Consider the following 21,406-nt stretch of genomic DNA (forward strand, 5'->3'; position numbering starts at 1 on the left):
CATTATAGCCCAGGACAAGAAATACGAAGTTGAAAGTACCTGGGTACCTGTTGAGATGTTGCCCACTTCGGAGCTGCCTGAACTTTGGCAACTGTAACTCACTAAATTTCAGTTTTCTCTGCAGCAAAGTAGAAATGAAAAAAGTATTCATCGACCTGCAAGTGAGGGTTAAATGGAATAACGCATGCTTTTAGCAAACATTCTTGTGGTTTCTGCCAAGGGGTCTTCCCTTGTTCTTTGTGTATCTAATTAAGCTTGAGGAAGGAAAGACCAATTGGGCACACCTGGCCTTTGGCTTACAGAGAAACAGACCACTTGCTAATAATTTGTTTTGGTTTTGGGAGCTACTGATAGTTCCTATCTCTCTTGGCCGTGTCTTTTCTGTTTGGTTCTGTATTCTTTGTTTTGTAGTTGGTGCAACATGCCTGAGCTTTCACCTCTCCAGGACCATTCATATTTCCCTCGGGCCCTGGGGAATGTCTCCCTCACCTCGGCCCATACACATACATTTATTAGCATAGTTGACTTGTGTGGAATTGCCTGTGGTGGCTCCTTCTGCTATTTTAATTGCCTTTCTAAAAAAAGGTGACACATCAGGTAGAAATCAAGAGTTGGACCATTTCTACCCTTGTTTCTATATGATGGAACTGCCCTGGCACGACGGTGGGTGACTGGGAGCTTTCCCTGTCCTTGGTAATCACATTACATTTCAGTGAATGCCCCGGCCTTGGAGTCTAGAGAGTGTTAAAAGAGAAGTCTGTTATGTTTGGATGTCTGCTCTCCTTTAATGCCGACTGCCCCACTGATGTCTAATACTCAGCAACTCATGTAATGAATGTAATGGCTTCTTGGCTTCCTGTTGACCTGACCATGTCCACAGAAGTATGCTTTGTCAAAGGTGGCGTTGAAGGGAACAAGAAGACAGATTGGCTCGGACAACTGCGTTTCTGGGCCAAACTTTCTGGAGTGCAGAGACGTGGAGATTCCAATGGACCGTTCTTTAAAATTCTCAAACTGCTGCTTGAGGATGCCCAATTACAACAATACCACCTTCCTCATAATTACAGCATGTCTGGTTTATTGAATACTAACTACAGGCAAGCCATTATTCCAAGCGGTTCACATACATTACCTTAATTAATCCCCGTAACAGCTCCGTGAAGAAACCGCTATCACTCTTTCCACTTGACAAAAGTGGAACTGGAAGTAGAGGCTCCAAGCGTTGTTGTAACCTGTCCAAGTTCACCACAGCAGTGAGCGAGGAAGATGAAGTCTGAACGCATGTGTCTTGGATTCCAGCTTCCACACCATGGTCTGTTAATCACCACTCATCTTGTCCCGTAGTTGGAACCAATTAAAGCATTTTCTGCAGAGATATTTGTTTACATACATGCGTGTTTTGCTTCAAGAGATAGTGAAAGAAAGTTTCTCAATCAAATTTGGAGTCCAACGTATCAACTAGTAGCTGGTCCTACTAGAAATAATAGGAAATCACAAAATAACAAGGGGTTAAAGAATATAAGCGTCTTTTTCTCTTTTACGTGAAGGAATGTATGGCCACACCTTTTTGGATGTATGACTATGTCTGTTTTTATCTACCTTCCTCCAAGTTGGCTGTTAAATTCAAGGTTACTTCATGGTCCAATATAGCTCCTGAGATCCAGCCATCACATCTGCAATCAATGTTGGCAGAAGGAGGATTCAGGGAGGCCCAAAAGGCCAATTACAATTCTTTATTAACATTTTGTAATAAATATATTTTATTAATTAATTAAAGCTTTATTCATTAAAGGATTTACTCCATGCAATACTTCTGCTTAATCACATGGCTTCATGTAGCTACAAAGAAACCTGGGAAATGTGCATATTGAGAAGCCAGGGTCCCGCTTGGCAGAAGAAGAGAATGGATATTGGGAAACGATGATAGTCTCTGCCACATCCAGTGTTCCCCTGTTTGCTTCAGACCATACAAGTCCTTTCCACAGTGCACCTGGCTTCCTGTGATATCCTCTCTGAAAATCTTCCAAGGATGAGGCTGTGTTCACAATTCCTAGGTCTCCCCACTTCCCATCTGTCCCGAGTAATCCTGGACACAGATGGTCAGAGCCACCATCTAACTGGTCTGACCATGATGCCTGCCCCCAAGCAATGAAAGCAGGAACACCTGTTGGGTTGGACTCAGTGATAATGGCAACACCAGCCTCCTAGGTACGGATGCCGTGAGCCTCGGTTACGGGCCCCACACTGTGCTGAGTGCAGCCCAGGCATTGCCGTGGTGCAGTGGCTGTGAAATGTACACATGGCTTCATGACGTTGGCAGAGTGCAAGGAAGCTCCCCGAGCATGCATATTGCTGGCCTCAAATGGGTTTTGCATTGACTCATTGCTTAAGTGGAATTCAGCCGTTTCCTTCTACTTCTTACTCAAACAAAGAAGCAAGAGAAATTTAATCTTTTCTATGTGGGATTAATCCTGATTCCATTTTCCCCTTCAGTCGAACAAGTAAAGCTAATATTCGTGGAAGGGGCAGGTGAGTGGGCAAAGAAGCGGCCAGCTAGGTGTGCCCCCTGGGCATCCATGTTTCCTTTGACCCAAAATTGAAGCGGATGTGGCTGGGAGAGCAGTCCTCTGCTCAGAGAGGGGGCACAGATAATTCTGATGTTGGAAGCTTCTTAGGCTCTCCAGGGCCATGTTCTAGCAGAGGACTTTCTCTTCTCAGCGCGGGAGCACTCACAGCAAATCGCTGCTGCCCTCAGGGAAGTTAGAAACTCTGTTCATCCTTGAGGTTTGTAGATGGCACCCATCTGGTTGGCGAGTGGAGTGAGCGCTCTGTCTTAGTCTGCTGGCGCTGCCGTAACAAAGTACCACAGACCCGGTGGCTTCAGTAGAAATTTATTTTCTCACAGTTCTGGAGTCTAGAAGTCCAGCATCCAGGTGCCTTCTAGAAGTCCAGCATTTGGTTTCTCCTGAGGCCCCTGTCTTTGACCTGCAGATGGCCTTTATGTCCACATTTTCTCTTCTTGCAAGGATTCCAGTCAAATTGGATTAGAGCCCACCCTGAGGGCCTCGTTTTAATGTAATCACCTCTTTAAAGGCCCTGTCTCCAAATACAGTCACATTCTGAGGTACTGGTGGTAAGAGCTTCAACATGGGCATGTGCAGGGACACAATTCAGCCCATAACACACCCCTACACATGTCCAGACTGGTCCTCAGCCCAGGGATGATGTGCTGGTTTGTATGAGTCTCGGTTCCTCTCTGTAAGGCACTTACAGTCAACTTGAGAGGGGAGAAAACTAAAACACGCAAGATATAATTGGCAAGTGGAACACATCACATTCTGAAATTCATGGCTCTCAACCCTGGCTGAATATCAGAACTAGTAAAAACTAATAATAATAACTGATGCCTGGTTCCCTGACCAATGAAATCTTGGGGGGAGGAGTGATGTCCAGGCATCAACATGTATGTAAAATCTTTGAAGTCCCCCAGGTTATGATTCTAAAGGGCAGGCAGGATTGAGAATTGCTATTTTAAACAAATGCCCAACTGTATACTCACAAGTGGCCTTAGGATTTGAGAGTGAGCTTATATCCCAGTTTCCAGATTCTTCTGCTGAGACCTATCCCCAAGGTCCCCCGAAGGAGCAGGATATCCAGTGGGGATCCATGCTTGGGAGGCAGTTGAAATGCACAGCTTTACAGAAGGTGGGACCTAGATTGAAATCCTAGCCCTTCCACTTAGCAGCGCTGTAAGAACCCTGGAGCAGGCTCTCTTTCCGAGCCTTCAGATATAACCATGCCCCTGACATCAGAGGTAATGCCTACACTGCTGGCACGAAGTAACTGATTATTTCTTCCTGTTACTGCTTTTGTTACCTGGGTGAGGTGCCAATGTGATTACTATCTGAAACCTTTTTTCTTTCTTTTTGAAATATTATCAGCACCTGTCGATGAAAAGCATTTGGTGCTCACAGACCAGCTTAATGTATAGAATAAGTGAGGCTTTTCTCACAGCTCCCGTCTCTCTCTGGTCCTGCACTGCACCCTGAGTGGCCCCAATATCCTGGGTGCTGGGGTCCGGGCCAGTGCAGCTACATGACACTTATTCTCTGCTAATGATGGGTGCTCGAACTAGATTTGTTCTAGTGATTTCCTATCAGAGCATTCAAAGGCAGCAAGGCCAGGGTTGTGTAAACTTACATCTCTGCTGCGTTCGATGTGCTGCTGTCATCTTCCAGAGCAGTGCATTTTCTGTGAGAAGTTGCTGTGGCGACCGATGCAAAAAGGAGAGATGGCAGAGTACCTTTTGGATCTTCTATTAGCACTCACATCAAAGGACTGAGCTTTCCTCTTCCCTGGCTTTCTGAGAGGTCAAAAACGAGTCAGGCTTCCCATGGCCACAGCCGCTCTGTTGAGAATACCCTCTGTTCCTGCCCCGTAGCCTATCACTTGCAAGTTGAAAGCTGCCCCAGACAACACATTTTACAGATCAACAAAGAATACATATTTTACATGCTACCTTCGTGAGTCACTTTTCTTCTCATAACTGTAGATTTAAAATGGCTTAAATATGTCCCACAGCAGGCCTCTATGTCAGATGCCTCCCTGTCTGGCTTTTAGGGCTGTATTTTTGATCATTGAGCGGTGTCAGGTTTGGTTTTTAGGCATACTGTTTAGGAAAAGTGAGTTAACTCACTGAGTTATTACAGGTAAGGTACCTGGCCGCACAGGCGCAGAATAGATGTTTGATAAATGCTGGTTGCCACAGTTACTAACAAGCCTAAAGTAGCTGAGCTCATGCCTTTGAAATTCAACCTTCTAATTCTTAGAAGAAATGTTTTTGTTGGTTGTGATTTTTGTTGAGTTGGAAAAGAACAGAATCAGCAAAATGGCTTTCAACAAGCCCTCATGTGATGGGCCTGTCATCTCAGGCTCTACCCGGTCCAGGAGCGTGTAGGGTTGTCCAGGCTTTGGATGTACCGCTTTGAGCTTCTTCTTCAGAGACCATATCTGCCTTCTGTCAAAGTTTCAAAGAGACCTGTCTAGGGAGCACGAGATGCTAATGATAAGGTCCAGGGGTTGAAGCTGCCTGGTGGTGATGCCATAGGGATTAAGGCATGTTATCTGTATAAGAATAAACTCCCCCTGCTGAGGGCAGCAGCACAGCACCAATCCTGGGCTGCGCCCGATGCTCTCGGGGCTTATTTTAGAGCCGAATGAAAGCAGGCAATTATCATGTTCTTTAACCATAATCAGCCGAACAGGATGCAGGTAGCCACAAAATGGAGTTGTTTAAAACAGTAACAAAATCACTTCAAAAAGGGTAATAATCTGGAAGTCTCTCTTTCTGCAACATCTAGTTAAAGCTGTCTAAGTGTGGAGAAGACAGGGCAGGCTTGTTTTGTAACCTCCGTAGCAACCATGGTATCAGGAGAGCTTCCAGGTAAAATGAAAGGCAGGAACCCTGGCCTGGAGGCTGCCGCAGAGCAACTGAGTTTGGCCCCAACATGTAAACTACAGCCTTTGACAGTGATCCCAGGAGAATCCTGAGCTTCCTGCCATCTGACTGTCAGGGTAGTTACCATGGCAAGAGGCTCTCGCTAGCCCAGCCAGCTGGTCCAGCCGGGCCCCTCAGCTTGGGTTGAAAGTTGATTCTGGACATTGGTTCTGAGACCTTATCTTGGGCAACCTTTCCTGGGACATTCCACCAGGACTCTAGGATGAGGCGCAGGGCTGAATTCTATCTGTCAGACTGCTGCTGAGGAGAAGATACAGTGAGGTAGGAACAGCTTGGCCCCCAGCTAATTCTGGTTCTGCCACTTGTTAGGTATGTGGAGTTGGGTACCTTGTTTCGACTGGCTGAGACTTGCCTTGCCTGTCTGTAAAATGGGGATGATTAAAACTATCTTGTAGGGACATGTTTAGAAGAGTACCTTGCTCATGGTTGCCGAATAGAGTTCGATAGACATCAGTTGTTATCATGGTCCTCAGCTAAGAAGCCCAGGAACAGAATTCCCTGCATCGTCTCTTGATAACCCCAGCACAGCTTCTGAAGGTGCTTTATGAGTTTACTGCAGTAATGTGTGAATTTTACAGTTCATCATATGTGTCAGTGAGCTAAGAAAACCAAGAGGCCTGTCCATCCTCCAACCAGCTGGGTAAAGCCTGAGTCAATTCCCATTACATTAAACACCACCCCCATTAATTAATAATGGCAATGAAAACCATACTAATAAATTGTAACAGCAGCTGCAACTCTGCCTTCTGTTGAATGCTTCCTCTGTCTCGTGCACTGTGCTAAATACAACACATATGTAATCTCAGTTAATCATCACAACCACCCTATAAGGTAGCCATTACTCTCACCATTTTACAGATAAGGGAACTGAGGCACCAAGAAAGTTAAAAAAAATTGTAATAAGTTGATGAGTAAGGATATATGCTCAGGTGTCACAGACTTCAAAGCTGGCATTCTAACTATTAGGCCATGCTGCCATTCGTCATTTGAGCCTTTGGGAACAGTGTAGCTTTAAGAGCCCAGACTCTAACAAAGAACAAAATTAGGCCTTCTGTCGTAGTATGTGCGCATACTTTTACATACCTAATCATTTAAACCTCAGAACATCCTCTGAGTCACTTTACAAGTGAGAAAAGGGAGCTTCAGAAGAGGGAGAGCAGCCTGCACACGAGTTCACCCTGGATGAATGGCAGAACCAACGTTTCAAACCAAGGCGTGCTGCATCCACATGTACAAGACCCCACGCACACGCATGTTCCACTCAACCCATGTGCCTCTCACCCCGGCTCTGGCCCAAGTTTCAGCTCCAGAGACAGAGTCGGGCAGTAGGAAAAGGACGAAGCCAACAATAATTCTTGCCAAATCCTGGAAAGCCTTTCCAGGGTCCCCCGTGGAAATCCCGTAGATGTGTTTGCAGACTGGCAGGCTGGGCCAGGCAGGCACCAATTGTGGTCTGCAGTTGACTCTGTGGCTGGGTTACTATCAGGGCTCTGTCAGTGATTTCTGTGAGAAGGGTGTTTGGGGACTTCCCTGACCCAGATACTTGGCTGGTTGTCCATTTCCAGCACAGCATTAAGTATGCTCCACATTAAGCATTGTATTATTCTAGAAAGGAATTCCTGCGGGGAGAATTCTTTCCAGTCATGGGGAAGTTCATGTAGTATTGCAGTGTTAATATGTCATCTGGCAGCTGTTATGTAACTCAGGCTGGACTTTAAGTGTCTGTCCTTTGGGGTGCCCAGAATAGTGGGAAGGGGAGCTGGGGGGAAGAATGGAATGCATGTCTCCTTTGGAATAAGGTGTTTGCTCCATCTAAAAGCTGTTAACTTGCTCCCAGAAACTGCCATTCTCCTTTACTTTGTAAAATGGTTGATAGGAAACTAAAATATCTGAAGCGATTATAAAGTAGAACTTCTCTGCAACTGAATAACCATCATAATTGAGAGAAAAGCTATACTCTTATCATCAATGGAGAAAAAAGTGCACATTTTCTTGTTTCATAAACGGCACTGTTTTCAAAAGTAAGAATACACTCAGTATTGTGGTGGTGGGACTGGAAGTGGGAATTAAGCCAATGAGCCAGCTGGTTTCCAACAAGTTGCCAAAGTGCTGGGCTGATCCTGGGCCAGGCATGTCTCCTAGTGCTTGCGAGAGACAGAATCCCGCCATTCCTTAATCTGAAATGGCCCTTCCCAGCTCTGCGTGACCTTGGAGACATGGCTGAGGTGCCTTCCATCCAGACCCCAGAATCCCGTTCAGAACAGCATAGTTCCTCTAGAGCAGGGCTGTCCAAACTGCGGCCCACAGGCCAATCCATGTTCTATTGGCCCTCAGCAAATTCCAAAAATATATTTAGTTTACTTAAATAAACCAGGTGAGGCAATACGTACTTCACCTAGAGTGAGTGACCCGGCTGTTTGTGTATTTTACCACATATGGCCCTTGGTGAAAAACGTTGAAAAAAGTTTGGACACCCCTGCTCTAGAGTATCCTGGTTCATGCAAATCATTCCTGTCAAACCAAAATGATTATTTCATCAATTTGGGGGGGTTTCTCCTCCTCTCCTCCCCAATACCATTGTTTGTCTATTCTTCAAGTGTTACAAACCAGAAAGAGTTTGTCTACCTGGTGCTAGCAGAGCCAAACACTAAACACTGAGTGTTGCACTGGAGAAAGATTGGCTATTTTATTATGAATGGCTCCCCCAGGAGAACGGGAAGCTAAAGCTCAGAAGCCCAACTGCCTGATCCAGGAGATGGGGCAGGTTCTTAAAGGTACAGAGGAAACAGGTATGTGGAAGTGCTGGCAGGGCCAGTTTTAATTGGCGGGACTTGGAGCTTGGCCATTTATGCTAAAAAGTGTTACCGTAGCACAGGGTCTTCCTGGACAACGGACCCTCTGCTTCTGAAAGGGTGCTACTGTTCATGTTGCGGTGATGTCCCCATCCTTTGGTTGCTTGGGGAAAGGGTGGGGAAGACTCTGGTTCCAGGTGCAGCTGGAGGTCAAAGGTCTCTTCTCTGTGCCTACTCAGCTGCGTGACTTGTGGTTTTGGTCTGTTGTCTCTGAAAGGCTACTCAGTATCTCGCTAATCAAGACAGGACCGTTTTGAGCTCGTTCTGAGTTTACACAAGTGCAGCATGACTGTGTCTCCAGTACGGGACTTGGCCATGTTCCTGGTGTAGGGGCTGAAAAAAATACAACTTTCCTCCTACCTTCTAAGTTCTTCTAGCTAGGCTAATAATCAAATTAACAGAGACAGATTAACAGGAGAAAGCGTCCCAAGTTTATTCTATGAATGTACATTCGGGAGGACCTAAGAACTTGACCTGAAATGCATAGGGCAGTTGAGGTTTCCATGCCATTCCAGACAAAGGAGAAGGGGCAGAGGTCTAGGATTTCCAGGGGGAAGTAGGTAGTTCACAGGGAGAGGAGAATGAGGGAACACTTGGCAAACAAATTCCTGCTAGGCAGACCAGGAACAATGGGGTCTCCCCTGTAGAACAAATGTGTGGTGGATCCTTCCTATCTGTTATACTTAATTCAAAGAGGCTAAGGTAAACATGCTAAAAGTCCCCGCCTAAAGAAGGCCTTTCCATCTGAATTCCATTAGACAGGAAGGGGGAGGGGTCAAAGGTTCTTTCTGAGTCTTGTGCTTCTTAATAACCAGCTTCAAATCAATATCTCAAAAGGCACATTTTGGGGGTGGCAAAACGTTGGTCCCCTTTACCTTTTTGCCATCCCTGTTGGGTCTGCATACATTTGTGTTTGTCACTGCTGCACTGGATGGTAGTGTTAGTGACTGTTGACCTTGCTGGTTGGTCCACGGCACCGTTTGGTTCCTGTGTTTGCCCCTTTAGTGAAGCTCCTTTCCGTTCTTCCCTACAGAATTACCCTTTATGACTATCAAGCCATGTGTCGGGCCAATAAGGAGAGCAGCGATGGTGCCCGTGGGCTACTTGACGTAAGTACAGTGCAGTCACCCGGAAACCAGCTGCACCTTTCCATCTGTCTCTGTGTGTGAGCATATCTTTTCCTCTGGGGCAATCAAGTTATCTTTTTCAAAACCATGAAGGTTTAAAAGTATTTCCTGACTTTACTGGTTAAGAAAAGTCACTTCTGTCTAAACCCAAATTCAGCTATTATGTGAATGAGGAACAGATCTAAAGTCTTTGATGGATGAATACAGCAGCCCCCTTTTGATGGACAGAAAAAGGGGCAAGTTTTGTGGATTCTCTTAGTCTTATATAAAAGACAATTTGGTTTGGTCCCACGGAAATCTTCCTTTGGGTTTGTAATTGAGCTGTTAGCCCATTATACCAATTCATATTTTGATCATAGATTCTCGACCTTAATGAGGCTGTTGCTGAGTGACTTTCAACATCATTTTCCCTGGAGCTGCTTCCATGGCTGGTGTCACAGTTGAGAATCGGTCGACAGCTATTGTCGCATTAGAAAATGACTTTTCAGACTGCTAGAAATTAACTGCTATCATTTGCTCCCGGTTTAAAAATAGAATTTACAATGTGTAAGCAATGTAAGTTTGACCACCAATAATTTGAACACATATATACATACGCACACAAAAATAGATATAGATACTTCAATATAATCGGACATATGTATATAAATATAACCCTTACATGTTATTATTTTGTAAATTCTAAAAATTAACCTAAAATTTCATTTGAAACACAAAACTTGAGACTCATTTTGGTTTTAAAATACACACACCTTCTCATTTGCGGATGTACAATCTTGCAAGGGGATTATTTAAAAACCAAATATTTAACACAGTTCTCCTACCCTCAAGGAACAAGAAATGAGTCAGAGCTAGAAAATATTTACAAAGCAACTAGGAACTAAGAATTGGACATTTTGAAAACCACTGTTTTTCAGTGAGAATCAACCTGTCTTTCCAAACTCAACTTTCCTAACCTTAGCATGAATATTTCCAGACTTAAAATGTTCCCAAGATATGTTTTCATCATTTAGGCTTAAAAGCTCAATGGCTTTATTCTTCTGAATGATAATGTGCATTTAAATTTTTTAATCCTGTATTTACATAATCCCTTTGTTTATCCATACATTGAGCCAGTGTCTGGCAGGAAATGCTCCAGTGCTGTCCCTCTGGCCTCAGGGCAGCTGCCCCAGTGCCTGCCCCTCCCCACCTCCTTAATCCCTTTATTCTTCTTTCCTCCCTCAGGTTCACACTACCAAGAACTGCTGAAATGTCACTACCCATCCCAGCAGTTGCAAAGACACAAACTGTCCCATGGTCTGACCATCTGGGTCATTTGAAAGAAAGATGATTATTTTTCAAGTCCTACGATTCGAAATGTCAAAACCACAGGCCTACAAGCTTGCATTTGATTTTAGGAAATAGTTAATAGTTCATGTCTTTATCTGACCCTAATCCGGAGGGCTTGGTGATTCAGGAAATGATGGTGATACACTCAATCAAATGAGAGCAAGAGATCCAGTCTGAAATCTGGGTGGACTGGGAGTAATTCCAGTTGATATTTGTCGTTCAGTTTACTTACTGGCTTGAAATAGGGATGTTTCAAGAATAGTTAGGGGGATATAAACTGATTCTTGTTGTATTGAAAATTGGATACCCCCCCGCCCCCATTCCTAGTTCTAGTCCTTACCATCAAAATGCTCAGAAGGTAAAATTAAGCAGTCATTGCTTAAGAAACCAGGATTAGGCATTTCAGGCCTCTGATACCTAAACACAACCAGAAAAGGTCCTGAGATTTTTCTGAACCTGCCATCTGGAGCCTGGGCTTTGCCAATGTCATTGCCTGTCTCTCAAATCTGCCCACCACTTACATATCTGGCCTACCTAAGTACAAAGAACTAACTGAGGGGAAGACTTGGTATTTTCCAGAATCCAGGAAATTGAATTATCCACATAGGAAATATCACAGAGTAAACAATCCAACTACTTTTCTTAATTAAAATATTCTGAAATAAAGATTAGGCTGTCAATGCCTTCTTTTATAGAGTGAAGGATAAAATCACATGTTTATATGGTTATCATTTTTTCAAGTCCAAATATGGAAGTGTGAGAAAAGGCAGCTTGCATCATACATAATTCATGGAAGGCATTAAAATCAAGTATATGCAATTCTTGCTTATTTCAATGAATGACATACAGTGATGGAGAACAGGGAATCACCTTTCCGAGGGGCAGCCTTGTACATTACCATTTGAAATTAGTTATATGATTCCAGCCCCTCAACATTAGGCTGTGAAATATTAGCCCCTAGAGGGTAAAGGTTTAAGCATCCTTTGCTGAACTTCCTTTTTCCTCCCAGAGATAACCCCTGTATTAGATCATGTTTATTTTACTTGTAAATCACATCTCACTACAGGGGAGTTCAAAGTTTTAAAATGTTAGTTTTGGGATACAGTATCCAACCATTTTCATCTTTTAGCTAGAGCTTCACTGTTTTTTTTAACATGATATCAATCTCTCTAAAAGAATAACATTGTCTTTATGTAAAGCCTTAAGTTAAACTCCATTTTGTGTCTGATCCTTTTTTTAATAAACTAAATTTTTCTCTTCAGCCTTATAATGCCTTCCTTGCTGCAGTAAAATGGATAATGACAGAATTTGTCTTGTAAGTACAACTGCTACATTTTTAAAAAAAAAATATTATCACTTTTCTTTTGTATGATTAAGTGCATTGGGAGTCTCTGCTTTATGCTTTCAATAACCATTAGATTCATAATACTCCGAGATAACCTCATTGAAAATCTCAGCATATTGAATGCTGAGACCAAAAAATTATCTTTTATTAAGTTATTCATGGTCACTGCTTTTGCCCTTATGTAATTGTTTAGCAGACTAACAGCTTGCAATACACAAACCAAATTTATGTATTGTGGTTACTGTTAAATTTAACATAGATGTCTGGCTGTTTTTAATGCAGCCTGGGTGGCCTGTGGTCAAAAGAACAAATTGCCAGGGCTGTCCACTGTGCTACTTTGGATGTCTTGCCATGTATAGAAGTGGGGATTGTGTAGTCATGGGCCAGGGGCTGGGGACTTTTCTCAGGTGTGATTTAATTGTTTACCCTGTCAACTTTCGGTCCTGTTCGGAGGGAGCTGGATGCATCTGTGACTTAGGTCAGACTTGAAATGGCACAAAGATGAAAGGCTTGACTTCCAGATGACACATTACAGAAACACTATGTCACACAAAAGGGAGAAATGGACAGGCATGGAAACCAGGTCATTTAAGCTGCACCAAATTCTCTTCTTATTTTCCCCATTAAGGTTCCAATTCTGTGGGTTTAAGGGAGAAAGTATTTGATGAACAGACATCGATGAACATTGCCTTTCTATTGCTTTAACATTTAGCAAGGTTATAAATTCAAGTGGGGAGTTAAGTTCTGCATACACATAAGAAACAAAAAAAATACAGTAACAGGTAATACTAGGATTTTGATTGAGAGTTAGTTGCTAGAGATAGCCATGTGCCTGGAAAAAAGAAAATGGCTGAATTTTGGTGTGTCCCATTCATTTGGAGGATGGTTTTTATATATATATATATATTTTTTGCATTCTTAGTGAGCAATCAAGAAAGTTTAATGTTTTAAATTTGCATTGTGGTATAATTTCATAAAGAGAAGTTTGTCCCATCTGCCCCCCCCCCCCCCGCCACCACACACACACACAATCACACACGGCTAAACAAGTTTGCATTGCAGTATAAGGTTTGAAAGCATCCTTTATTACTGCAGATCATAGTCTAGTAAAGAATATTCTATTTGTATTTCTGAACCAAGGCAAAGGAAGCCCTTTAGAAGTTGACTTTTTACTATGGATTCAAACTCTAACTAGAAACTGTTTTTGCCTATGAAGCAGGATATTTCTCAGCAGAGTCCTTGAGACTAGGAAAACCTGATTTCAGGATTTGGTTGGCATTGGTGATAAAATACCCTATCACACATAAAGCCCAGTGAAAACTCAATGATACCGGGACCAACTGTGTTAATATCTCCAGATGCTGATGTTATTCTTTCAAACGAAGTGAGCGTTGCTGAATAACAAGATGTCACCGTTCTATTCAGGGTGTGGATGACCAAGTAACTTTGGGCTTTTCCATCACCTGTTCAGGTTCCTAGTGGAATTTAACCTCTGCAGCTGGTGGCACTCAGATATGACAGCTAAAGGTAAGCAGCAACTGGTTTCTGTTTCTAAGCTCAGAGCAATAAACCCTGGGTTCACTGGCTACTTTTCATCAGGGATGTGCTCGTATAAAACTACCCAGGACAAAGTGATGATTTTTCAGCTCTGTCACAAAAGGCATTCTTTGTGCTGGGTGCAGCACCTTCCAGCCTGACAAAAATTCCCCAGGCTTCATTCAGCCCGTGTTGAGTATACACTTTGACCTGTTTCCTTAACTAAGGCTTTCCGGTCATACATTGCACAGGTGAAGTCCTCAAAACGCTCGCAGGCACTGCCAAACTCTAAGGGAGACAGACACACTGCTGTTTTCAGCCTGAAGGAAGAGATAACTGCGCTGTTGTTTTTGTTTTTGTTTCTTTTTGACAATCACCCTCACAAGACATAAATCTGATCATACTACTTTTCCTGCACAAAAACCTTCCATGAGTTGAGCAAGTAATGCGTAGACGCTTCAAAGCAGGACATGGGGCATTAGATCGGTCCGGATCTGAATCCTGGCTCCAAGATTGGCCTGTGGCAAGTTAGTTGATCTGGACGAGGCTCAGTTTCCCTGCAGGAAGCCAAAGAGCAAAATAATAAATACTGTTTATCTCCCATCATTTGTGTGTGTGTGTGTGTGTGTGTGTGTGTGTGTGTGTGTATAATGAGATAAATTGAGTTCCGTGCTGAGCACAGTGACTGGAATACAGTAAGCTCGCAGAAAGTGGTGGCTGTAATTAATTCATGATAATGGTGATGACAGCGTTGACCCCAACCGTGATGAATACTTGAGTCCGCATTGCCCTACAAACTAATGCTCTTTAATGAGGCTTGTCTCCCAGCTGGCCCCCCGCCTGTTAAGTCACTTGCTGTTTCTCAGATACACTCTGCTCTTTCTTTCCTTTGTGCATTTATTCATGTTGATTTTTTTTTTTTTTTTTTTTTTTGTACCTGGGATGCCAGGCAGAAGCAGACCGCTACCACAATGATGATTTTTAATTATCCGCCATTCAAAAAGAGGTAGCTTAGTAACGTATCAGCATTCCCCCAGGTGCTGGATATACTGGGGGTGCCCCCAAAAATGTCTACATATAACTTGGATTCATCTTTTGTTATCGGTATATATTGAGTATTACAATTTTAATACAGTGTTCTACTTTCTTCAAATGTGTATACATGTTTTGGGCGCCTTCTGTATTTCAGCAGGACATTGCTCTCCCTTCCCTTAAGACCCCAGTCACTGAGAATTCCCTCAATTCTCCCAGGAAGAATTAGCAACATATCCTTCTTGCTTCTGTCCCAGTCAACTCACCCATTTCCCAGCCCTTCCTCACCATTATTGACTCAGTTTGTTTGATTCACACCAAGCTAGAATTTCTTGGTGGCAGGAGCTGTGTCTTAAGCATTGTTATCCCATAACACTGCTCTTCAGTGCATAGCCCGTGCGCTACCTTTGCTTCCTAAATGCCCTAACACATCTTTCTTTTGCCAGGCGTGATCGTTAGCGTCACTGGCATCATAGCTGTGCAACTTACAACTAGACCCATTTTGCCTAAATTCAGGAACTCATTAATTTCTTGTTGGTTGGAATATGAGATGGAGTAACACATGCAGAGAGTTCTACGCATGCGTACACCTGCATGGAGCAGCGTCTGATAACAATGAACGTGATCCACGTGTGTCTGAGGTCAGCTCCATCCTGGGAGGCTGACAGCCCAGTGGGGCAGGAACCAGATGCTCTGCTTTCATCCACACACACACACACTATCCTGGTGACCCTCCAGGCAGGGGCTGACCCTTGCCTCTTCCTCTTGGGTTGGTAGCATCTTTGAGTGACAGTGAATGCCCACAATCCCACTTTTAGAAATAGAGCTTAAGGAAATTAACTGAGATGGGAACAGGGATTCTGTGACAGGGTGACCGTCACCTGAGACTTAAGAATTGCAGATACTGGCAAATCTTTAAATGATGCACAACAGGAACATTTAAAAATAAATTACAGCCCATCCATAGAAGGGCATAGAAAACTTTTTAAAAGATTCTGTTTCTGAAAACTTTTTATCAAGATCAAAAGTGCTCATGAAATGAAGTAATACAACAAGGAAAAACAATATACAAAACTGGATGTACCCCCAAAAGCATTCAATGTTGGAGGAAGAGTGTGTAGAGTTAAATAGTATCGGCAGTCAGGATAGCCAATGGGAAGTCAGTGAGCAGAGACCGACAGGTAAATTAGGAAGCAAAGACTATCATGCACCCCAAAGAAAATTTCACCTGTGGCGTGAACCTGCTGTTGTTTAAAATTGCACATGATTTGAAAAAGAGACGAGAAGGAACCTACTAAGTGGGTACTTGCATTTTTTTGTTTTGTTTTGTTTTTTTAATTTAGTTTTCTTTTGACCAGCTTTTCTACATTTTTACTATTAGGGGTTTAAGAAAAGATAAATGAGATTCAAAGAGATAAAAGGAAGAAAGAAGTTTAATAGAGGCTAAGAGAAGGTTAATAGAGCCAGTTGGTTAAATGGCTGCTCTCTCTGTAGCACCCATGCCTGGGGACAAGCCACTCCACCTTCTGCATCGTACGTTGAACTCTGGGAGCTAGAATGGCTGTTTCACCAAGAAATGAAAAGCTGTAGCTTTGGGGTCAGGCAGCCTTCCTCTGCCTCTTGCGAGTTGTGATGTTCTGGGCAAATCATGTGGTCTCTCTGGGCTTTGACTTCCTCACTGGTCAGCTTATAACATAATGCGGTTGTGGGAAATGAATTCCACAGTGCATGCAAAGTCCTCGGCAAGACATATGCAGCTCAAGGATGCTACACCTGGTGGGTGGTGCTTGTGTTTGGGTGGTGGCGGTATTTTCTGGAAGGCGCTTGGCTGTTAGGAGTGTGCTCAGTGCTGAGGGCAGCAGGCTGGTTGTCTTCAGTGCTTTACTTTTGGGCATTCCTCTTCACACCGGTGTGCCTGCCCCTCCCTGGCCGAAGGGCTTTGATGGTGAGCCTGAGGATGCCCTCTTTCTTCATGCCAGTCTCCATTCCCACTTCCCACATTCTCACCTGGGCCCGCTCACCTTCCCCGTGATCTGCCAACACAGGCACCTGCCCACACCCTTGTTCTGGTCCTTTAGATGTGACAACTAGTTTCTAAGTCTCTGTTGAGTACCTGTGACCTTTGCCTAAACCAGTAGTTTTCAACCTGGGGGTGATTTTGCCTTCCACTGGTCATTGCAACATCTGGAGACATTTTTGTTAGTTACACCTGGGGATGGAGGCACTCCTAACATCTAGTTAGGGATACTGCTAAACATCCTACAACACACAGCCCCTGACAACAGAATTATCAGACTCAGAATGTCAATAGAAAAAAAAATGTCAATAGAGTAGTCGCCTGTTATCTGCCAAGAATATGTTCCAACACGCCAGTGAATGCCTGAAACTGTGGATAGTTCCAAACCCTATTTACATATATTATATTTTTTCCTATACATACATACCTAAATGTATAACTTATGCACATTAAGAAATTAACAACAATAACTAATAATAAAATGTACAATTATTACAATATACTGTAATAAAATGTATGTGACCGTGGTCTCTCTCTCTCTCTGAAAACCGAGATGGCCACTAAATGACTAACAGGCAGGTGGTGTTTACAGCACAGGTACACCAGACAAAGGGATGATTCATGTTTCAGGCAAGGTGAAATCAGAGGGCATGAGATTTCGTCATACTACCTACCATTTGAAACTTAATGAATTGCTCATTTCTGGAATTTTCTATTTAGTATTTTCGGACCACGACGGACTGCAGGTGACTGGAACCGCAGAAAGCAAAACCATGGGTATGGGGGCACTACTGTAGAGCCACTGTTGAGAAACCCTGGTGTCGACCAAGGAGTATGGGGATGGGGTAGGGGATGACAAATAAGGAAGGAGGTCATGGTCTCTGCACTCATTGATGGTTACAGCAACTTGTGAAGTTCCCCATTCTGAAATTTCACATCCCCTCTCTCCATCTTCCCTGTCCACCAGACCAACAGTGGACAGAATTTTAGCTAAGAGGAATAATGTGATGCCTCAGTTCTCTGTTTCTGTTTTTGAAAGCTTTGTAAAAAGATTCTGGAAAAAATCCAAGTTGTCTCATGCCATTGCCACATCATGAGAACTTTTCCCCACAGACTATCGAAAAACTTTGTCAAATAATTATATCATTGATACGCAGTGTGTCAACATATAGTGCTTTTCCATTTCCAGAGTGCTGGCATTAGATTATCTTCAGATTCCTTCAACATATCTGACAGGTGGGGACTGCTAGAATTTGTCACTGAACCTTTCTATGAAGCTCCTAAGTCAGACAGATAGATAATGGGCTCCTACCTAAACCAAGACCCGCCACCTCAACGAGACAGCGGGGAGAGAGGCAACTAGCCTTCTGGGAGCCCCCACGTTGGGCAGGCTGTGCCCGAGAATGTCACATTCAGGCCTAAAGCCCTCTGCTAGGCACAGCTATGACTTTTTCCCTTTAATAGATGAAGAAAGTGAATCAAATGAGAGTAAATAAACTCATCTGTGGGGCTGCTGTCACCTGGATGTCTTTGTTAAATGTAAACGTAAATCTTAGACCCAGTGTAAGGAGAGAAAAGTTTCAAGCACCGTTAACTATATTGACTTGCCAGGTTTCTTCAGTCTAAGTTTACCATTCCCTCACGAGATACAGACCCTGAGCTGAGACATACATCTTTGTTTAGCTAAAAATGGAATCCATAATTACACTGTTTATCTGCTTCATTTCCTTAATGAAGGGGACTGTGGAAGCCCATTTCTGCTTGATTATCACAAAGGTATCATTTTGGCGAAGTTGCACAAAGAGAATGGAGCTTGCTGGCACCCGGTTATGAATGGGGGTGCATTCAAGAGACAAAAGAAGAGGAAAGCTTTTCAAATGGCAACTCTATTCATTCCCCATTGTCTGCACATAATTACTGTGAACCCAAGTCAGTTATTCTCATCAGGGACATTTGTTGCTAAGGGAAAATTAAAGATATTCAATTGTGTGGGTGCTTCATTGTGAGTGAGTGAGTGATAGGTCACAGTGGCTTCAGCTTTGCACCCAGTGTAACTGGGGCGGAAGGGAAAACAGTGTGATGACAAAGAGCATAGGCTCCAGGATGTCACCACCTGGGTATGTATCCGGGCCCCACCACTTAACAGCAGTGTGACTTTGGGCAAGCATCTTCATTTTTCTGAGCTTTAGTTTCTTCATCTGTGAAACAAGACAGCAGCAGGGCCTTGCTCACTATGTGATGGCAAAGATTCTATCCATCAAAGGGCCTAGCATGCTGTCTGGCACGTAGTAAGCGCATAGTGAGTGTCAGTTGGGATGGTGGTGGCTGTGATGGTTTTGCTGTTTAAGTCAATTATGATTGTGGTGAGTAGTCACTCTCTGTGGGACTCAAGGAAGGCTATGTCTGCTTTCTGAACCCCAGTTTTCCTTTCTGGAGAAGGAAAGAATCAGTCTCATTGAGCTCTGTGACCTTTGTCAGATAGTGAATTTTAAATGCCTAAGAGTTAAAACAGTACCATTGGATCGCTGGTAGCCTTGGTCATTGGTTTGAAATTCCAAGACTAGATAGTAATGACTGGCAAATATAGAGTGGTGTTTTCCATAGTATTCCAGACAAAGAAAGGTCTTTATAATAAACCATGTTATTTAGATTAAATGTAGCCATGGTTTTATATGATAATTAATGTGTTTCCCCAAAAGCACATCAAACAGCCTCCAGCCAATCTATAGTCATGCTGCAAATAGACTCAACAGTTTATCACCACATTAGTATGGGTACCTTTCAATTGTCAAAGGGGGGTGGTTAATTTATAAGTTGGGGATAATATAGTCCTTCTGCCAGAGCTGATGGAGGGGTGAACAGCAAAGAAACAATATATGATGAGTACTTAGCACTGTGCCTGGAACATGAGTGCTAAGTGTCTAATAATAATAGTAATAATACTTAACAATAACTGAAACAATGCTAGCATTCTAATGAAGCCATTGAGACATGCAAACGTGAGGATGACAGATGCCACAGCACAGTGGCACAGTGCTTAAGGGTGAAGGCTCTGAAGCCAGAGAAGCTTGTAGTACGAGTCCCTCCTCCATTGCTTCCAACTAACCCTCAGTATTCTCATCTGTAGGAGACGCCAGTGGTACAGGTATCTGTGAAAAATTTCATCTCCAGAAAGGATCAGAGCCAAATGAGTCTTGCCATTGAATTTGTTGGACTCATTCCATGGTAACTGGGCCCAGATAATTAGAATTAGAAATGGTGCAATTATCGGGCTTGTTTAAATCACGTATGCGGCCTCTCTCAGCCTGCCCTAAAGACCTTTCTTCCTTTCGTTCATTGGCCAAGCTTCACAGAGCAGTTAAATATATCTGTGCTGGAGCCAGACAGCCCAAGTTCAAATTTTGGCTCTGCCACATATTCACTGGATAAATTGGGGCAATTTACTCAGTCCTTTCCTCCATTCACTAATCTGCAAAACAGGGGTAACAATTGTTTCTACCTCATAGTTTTTGTTTTTCTGTCAAATAAATTAATTCATGTAAAGCAGGACATCATTGGTACATAATAATTTCTTAATAAATTTAGCTGTTACCATCATTGGGCCATCTGTATGCTTGTGCCATATTCACTTATAATCTATGCTATTTATTTAATCCTTATTTCATTTCATCCGACTCACTTTTTGACATTTAAATAAGGTAAATACTAAAAGGAAGCTTCCCAACTTTATGTTTAGCCTCCCGAGGTTAAAAAAATAGAAGAGCAAATGAAAGAAAGATGATTAAAAAGATGATTTGCTCCCTAGCCTAAAGCAAAGGGGTCATCCTGACAAAATCAGAGACATTGGAAAAGAACTGGGAAAATATTCCCACCGAGGCCTCTCTGTGTTGTTTGTGGGGCTTGGGCCACCTAAACTCACCTCACCCTCCACCTGAAGGCAGGCAGTTTGTCATTACGGACTGAGAGTCTCACGTTTCCTTTGTCCATTTGATTTGCTTGAAAAGCACCATTCAGGAGAATTATTCATTTATTCAGCAGACGTGTGCTTCCTCTGAGCTAGCACTGCAGGCCACAAGGGGACAGACAGGGTCTGGGACGTGGCCCTTGGGGAGCCTGACAGCTATCCGCACTGTACCATCAGTGGAGTCAGGAGTGAGGGAGGCAGCCATCTGCGTGCCTTTTCTAACCAAAAAGATGTGGCTTGGCAAGGCCAACAGCCTGAGGATTCGGTGAAATGACATATGCAGTAGCTGTCATGGTGGCAATAAGCGCAGGCCTTCAAATAGCACTCACAATGTGTCAGCCCTTTCACGTATCAATTCATTCGATCCTCAGACGACCCTGTGAGGCAGGTACTGTTATTCCCATTTTGCACGTGAAGACACTCTCTACACAAGATGTAGAGAGATTAAAAACTCATCTGCGATCACACAGCGGGAGCAAATACACAACCCCCCAAGTTCAGCTCTTAGCTACTACGCAATTAGCCCAACTCCTGGCATGTGGATGGTAACACTAGAACAGCTAGCATTTCATGAAGATTGTGTGTGTGCATGCATGTGTGAGAAAGAGTGCGTGTGTGTCATTCTGTTGAGAGTTATGATGCTTTAGTTCATTGATTCCTCAGAAAAACCGTGTAAATTAGCATGG

The 21,406-nt window shown here is 43.3% G+C and overlaps 1 protein-coding gene across 3 annotated transcripts in view; it reads left to right on the forward strand.

Annotated features, from left to right (window-relative positions):
* The window catches only part of CACNA2D3 (calcium voltage-gated channel auxiliary subunit alpha2delta 3), an 829,919-nt gene that overhangs the window by 761,906 nt on the left and 46,607 nt on the right, over positions 1-21,406 (forward strand). For all 3 annotated transcript variants that reach the window (XR_002136724.2, XM_074313124.1, XM_074313125.1), the window contains 3 exons: positions 9,404-9,479; positions 12,089-12,141; positions 13,643-13,698. Coding sequence is in view for 2 of the 3 variants with exons in the window: in XM_074313124.1 (XP_074169225.1) it covers positions 9,404-9,479; positions 12,089-12,141; positions 13,643-13,698 (185 nt within the window). In the remaining variant the exon portion in view is untranslated. The remainder of the gene's footprint in view (positions 1-9,403; positions 9,480-12,088; positions 12,142-13,642; positions 13,699-21,406) is intronic.

This window comes from Rhinolophus sinicus, linkage group LG10 (assembly GCF_036562045.2).
Source record: "Rhinolophus sinicus isolate RSC01 linkage group LG10, ASM3656204v1, whole genome shotgun sequence".
NCBI classification, from domain to species: Eukaryota; Metazoa; Chordata; class Mammalia; order Chiroptera; family Rhinolophidae; genus Rhinolophus; species Rhinolophus sinicus.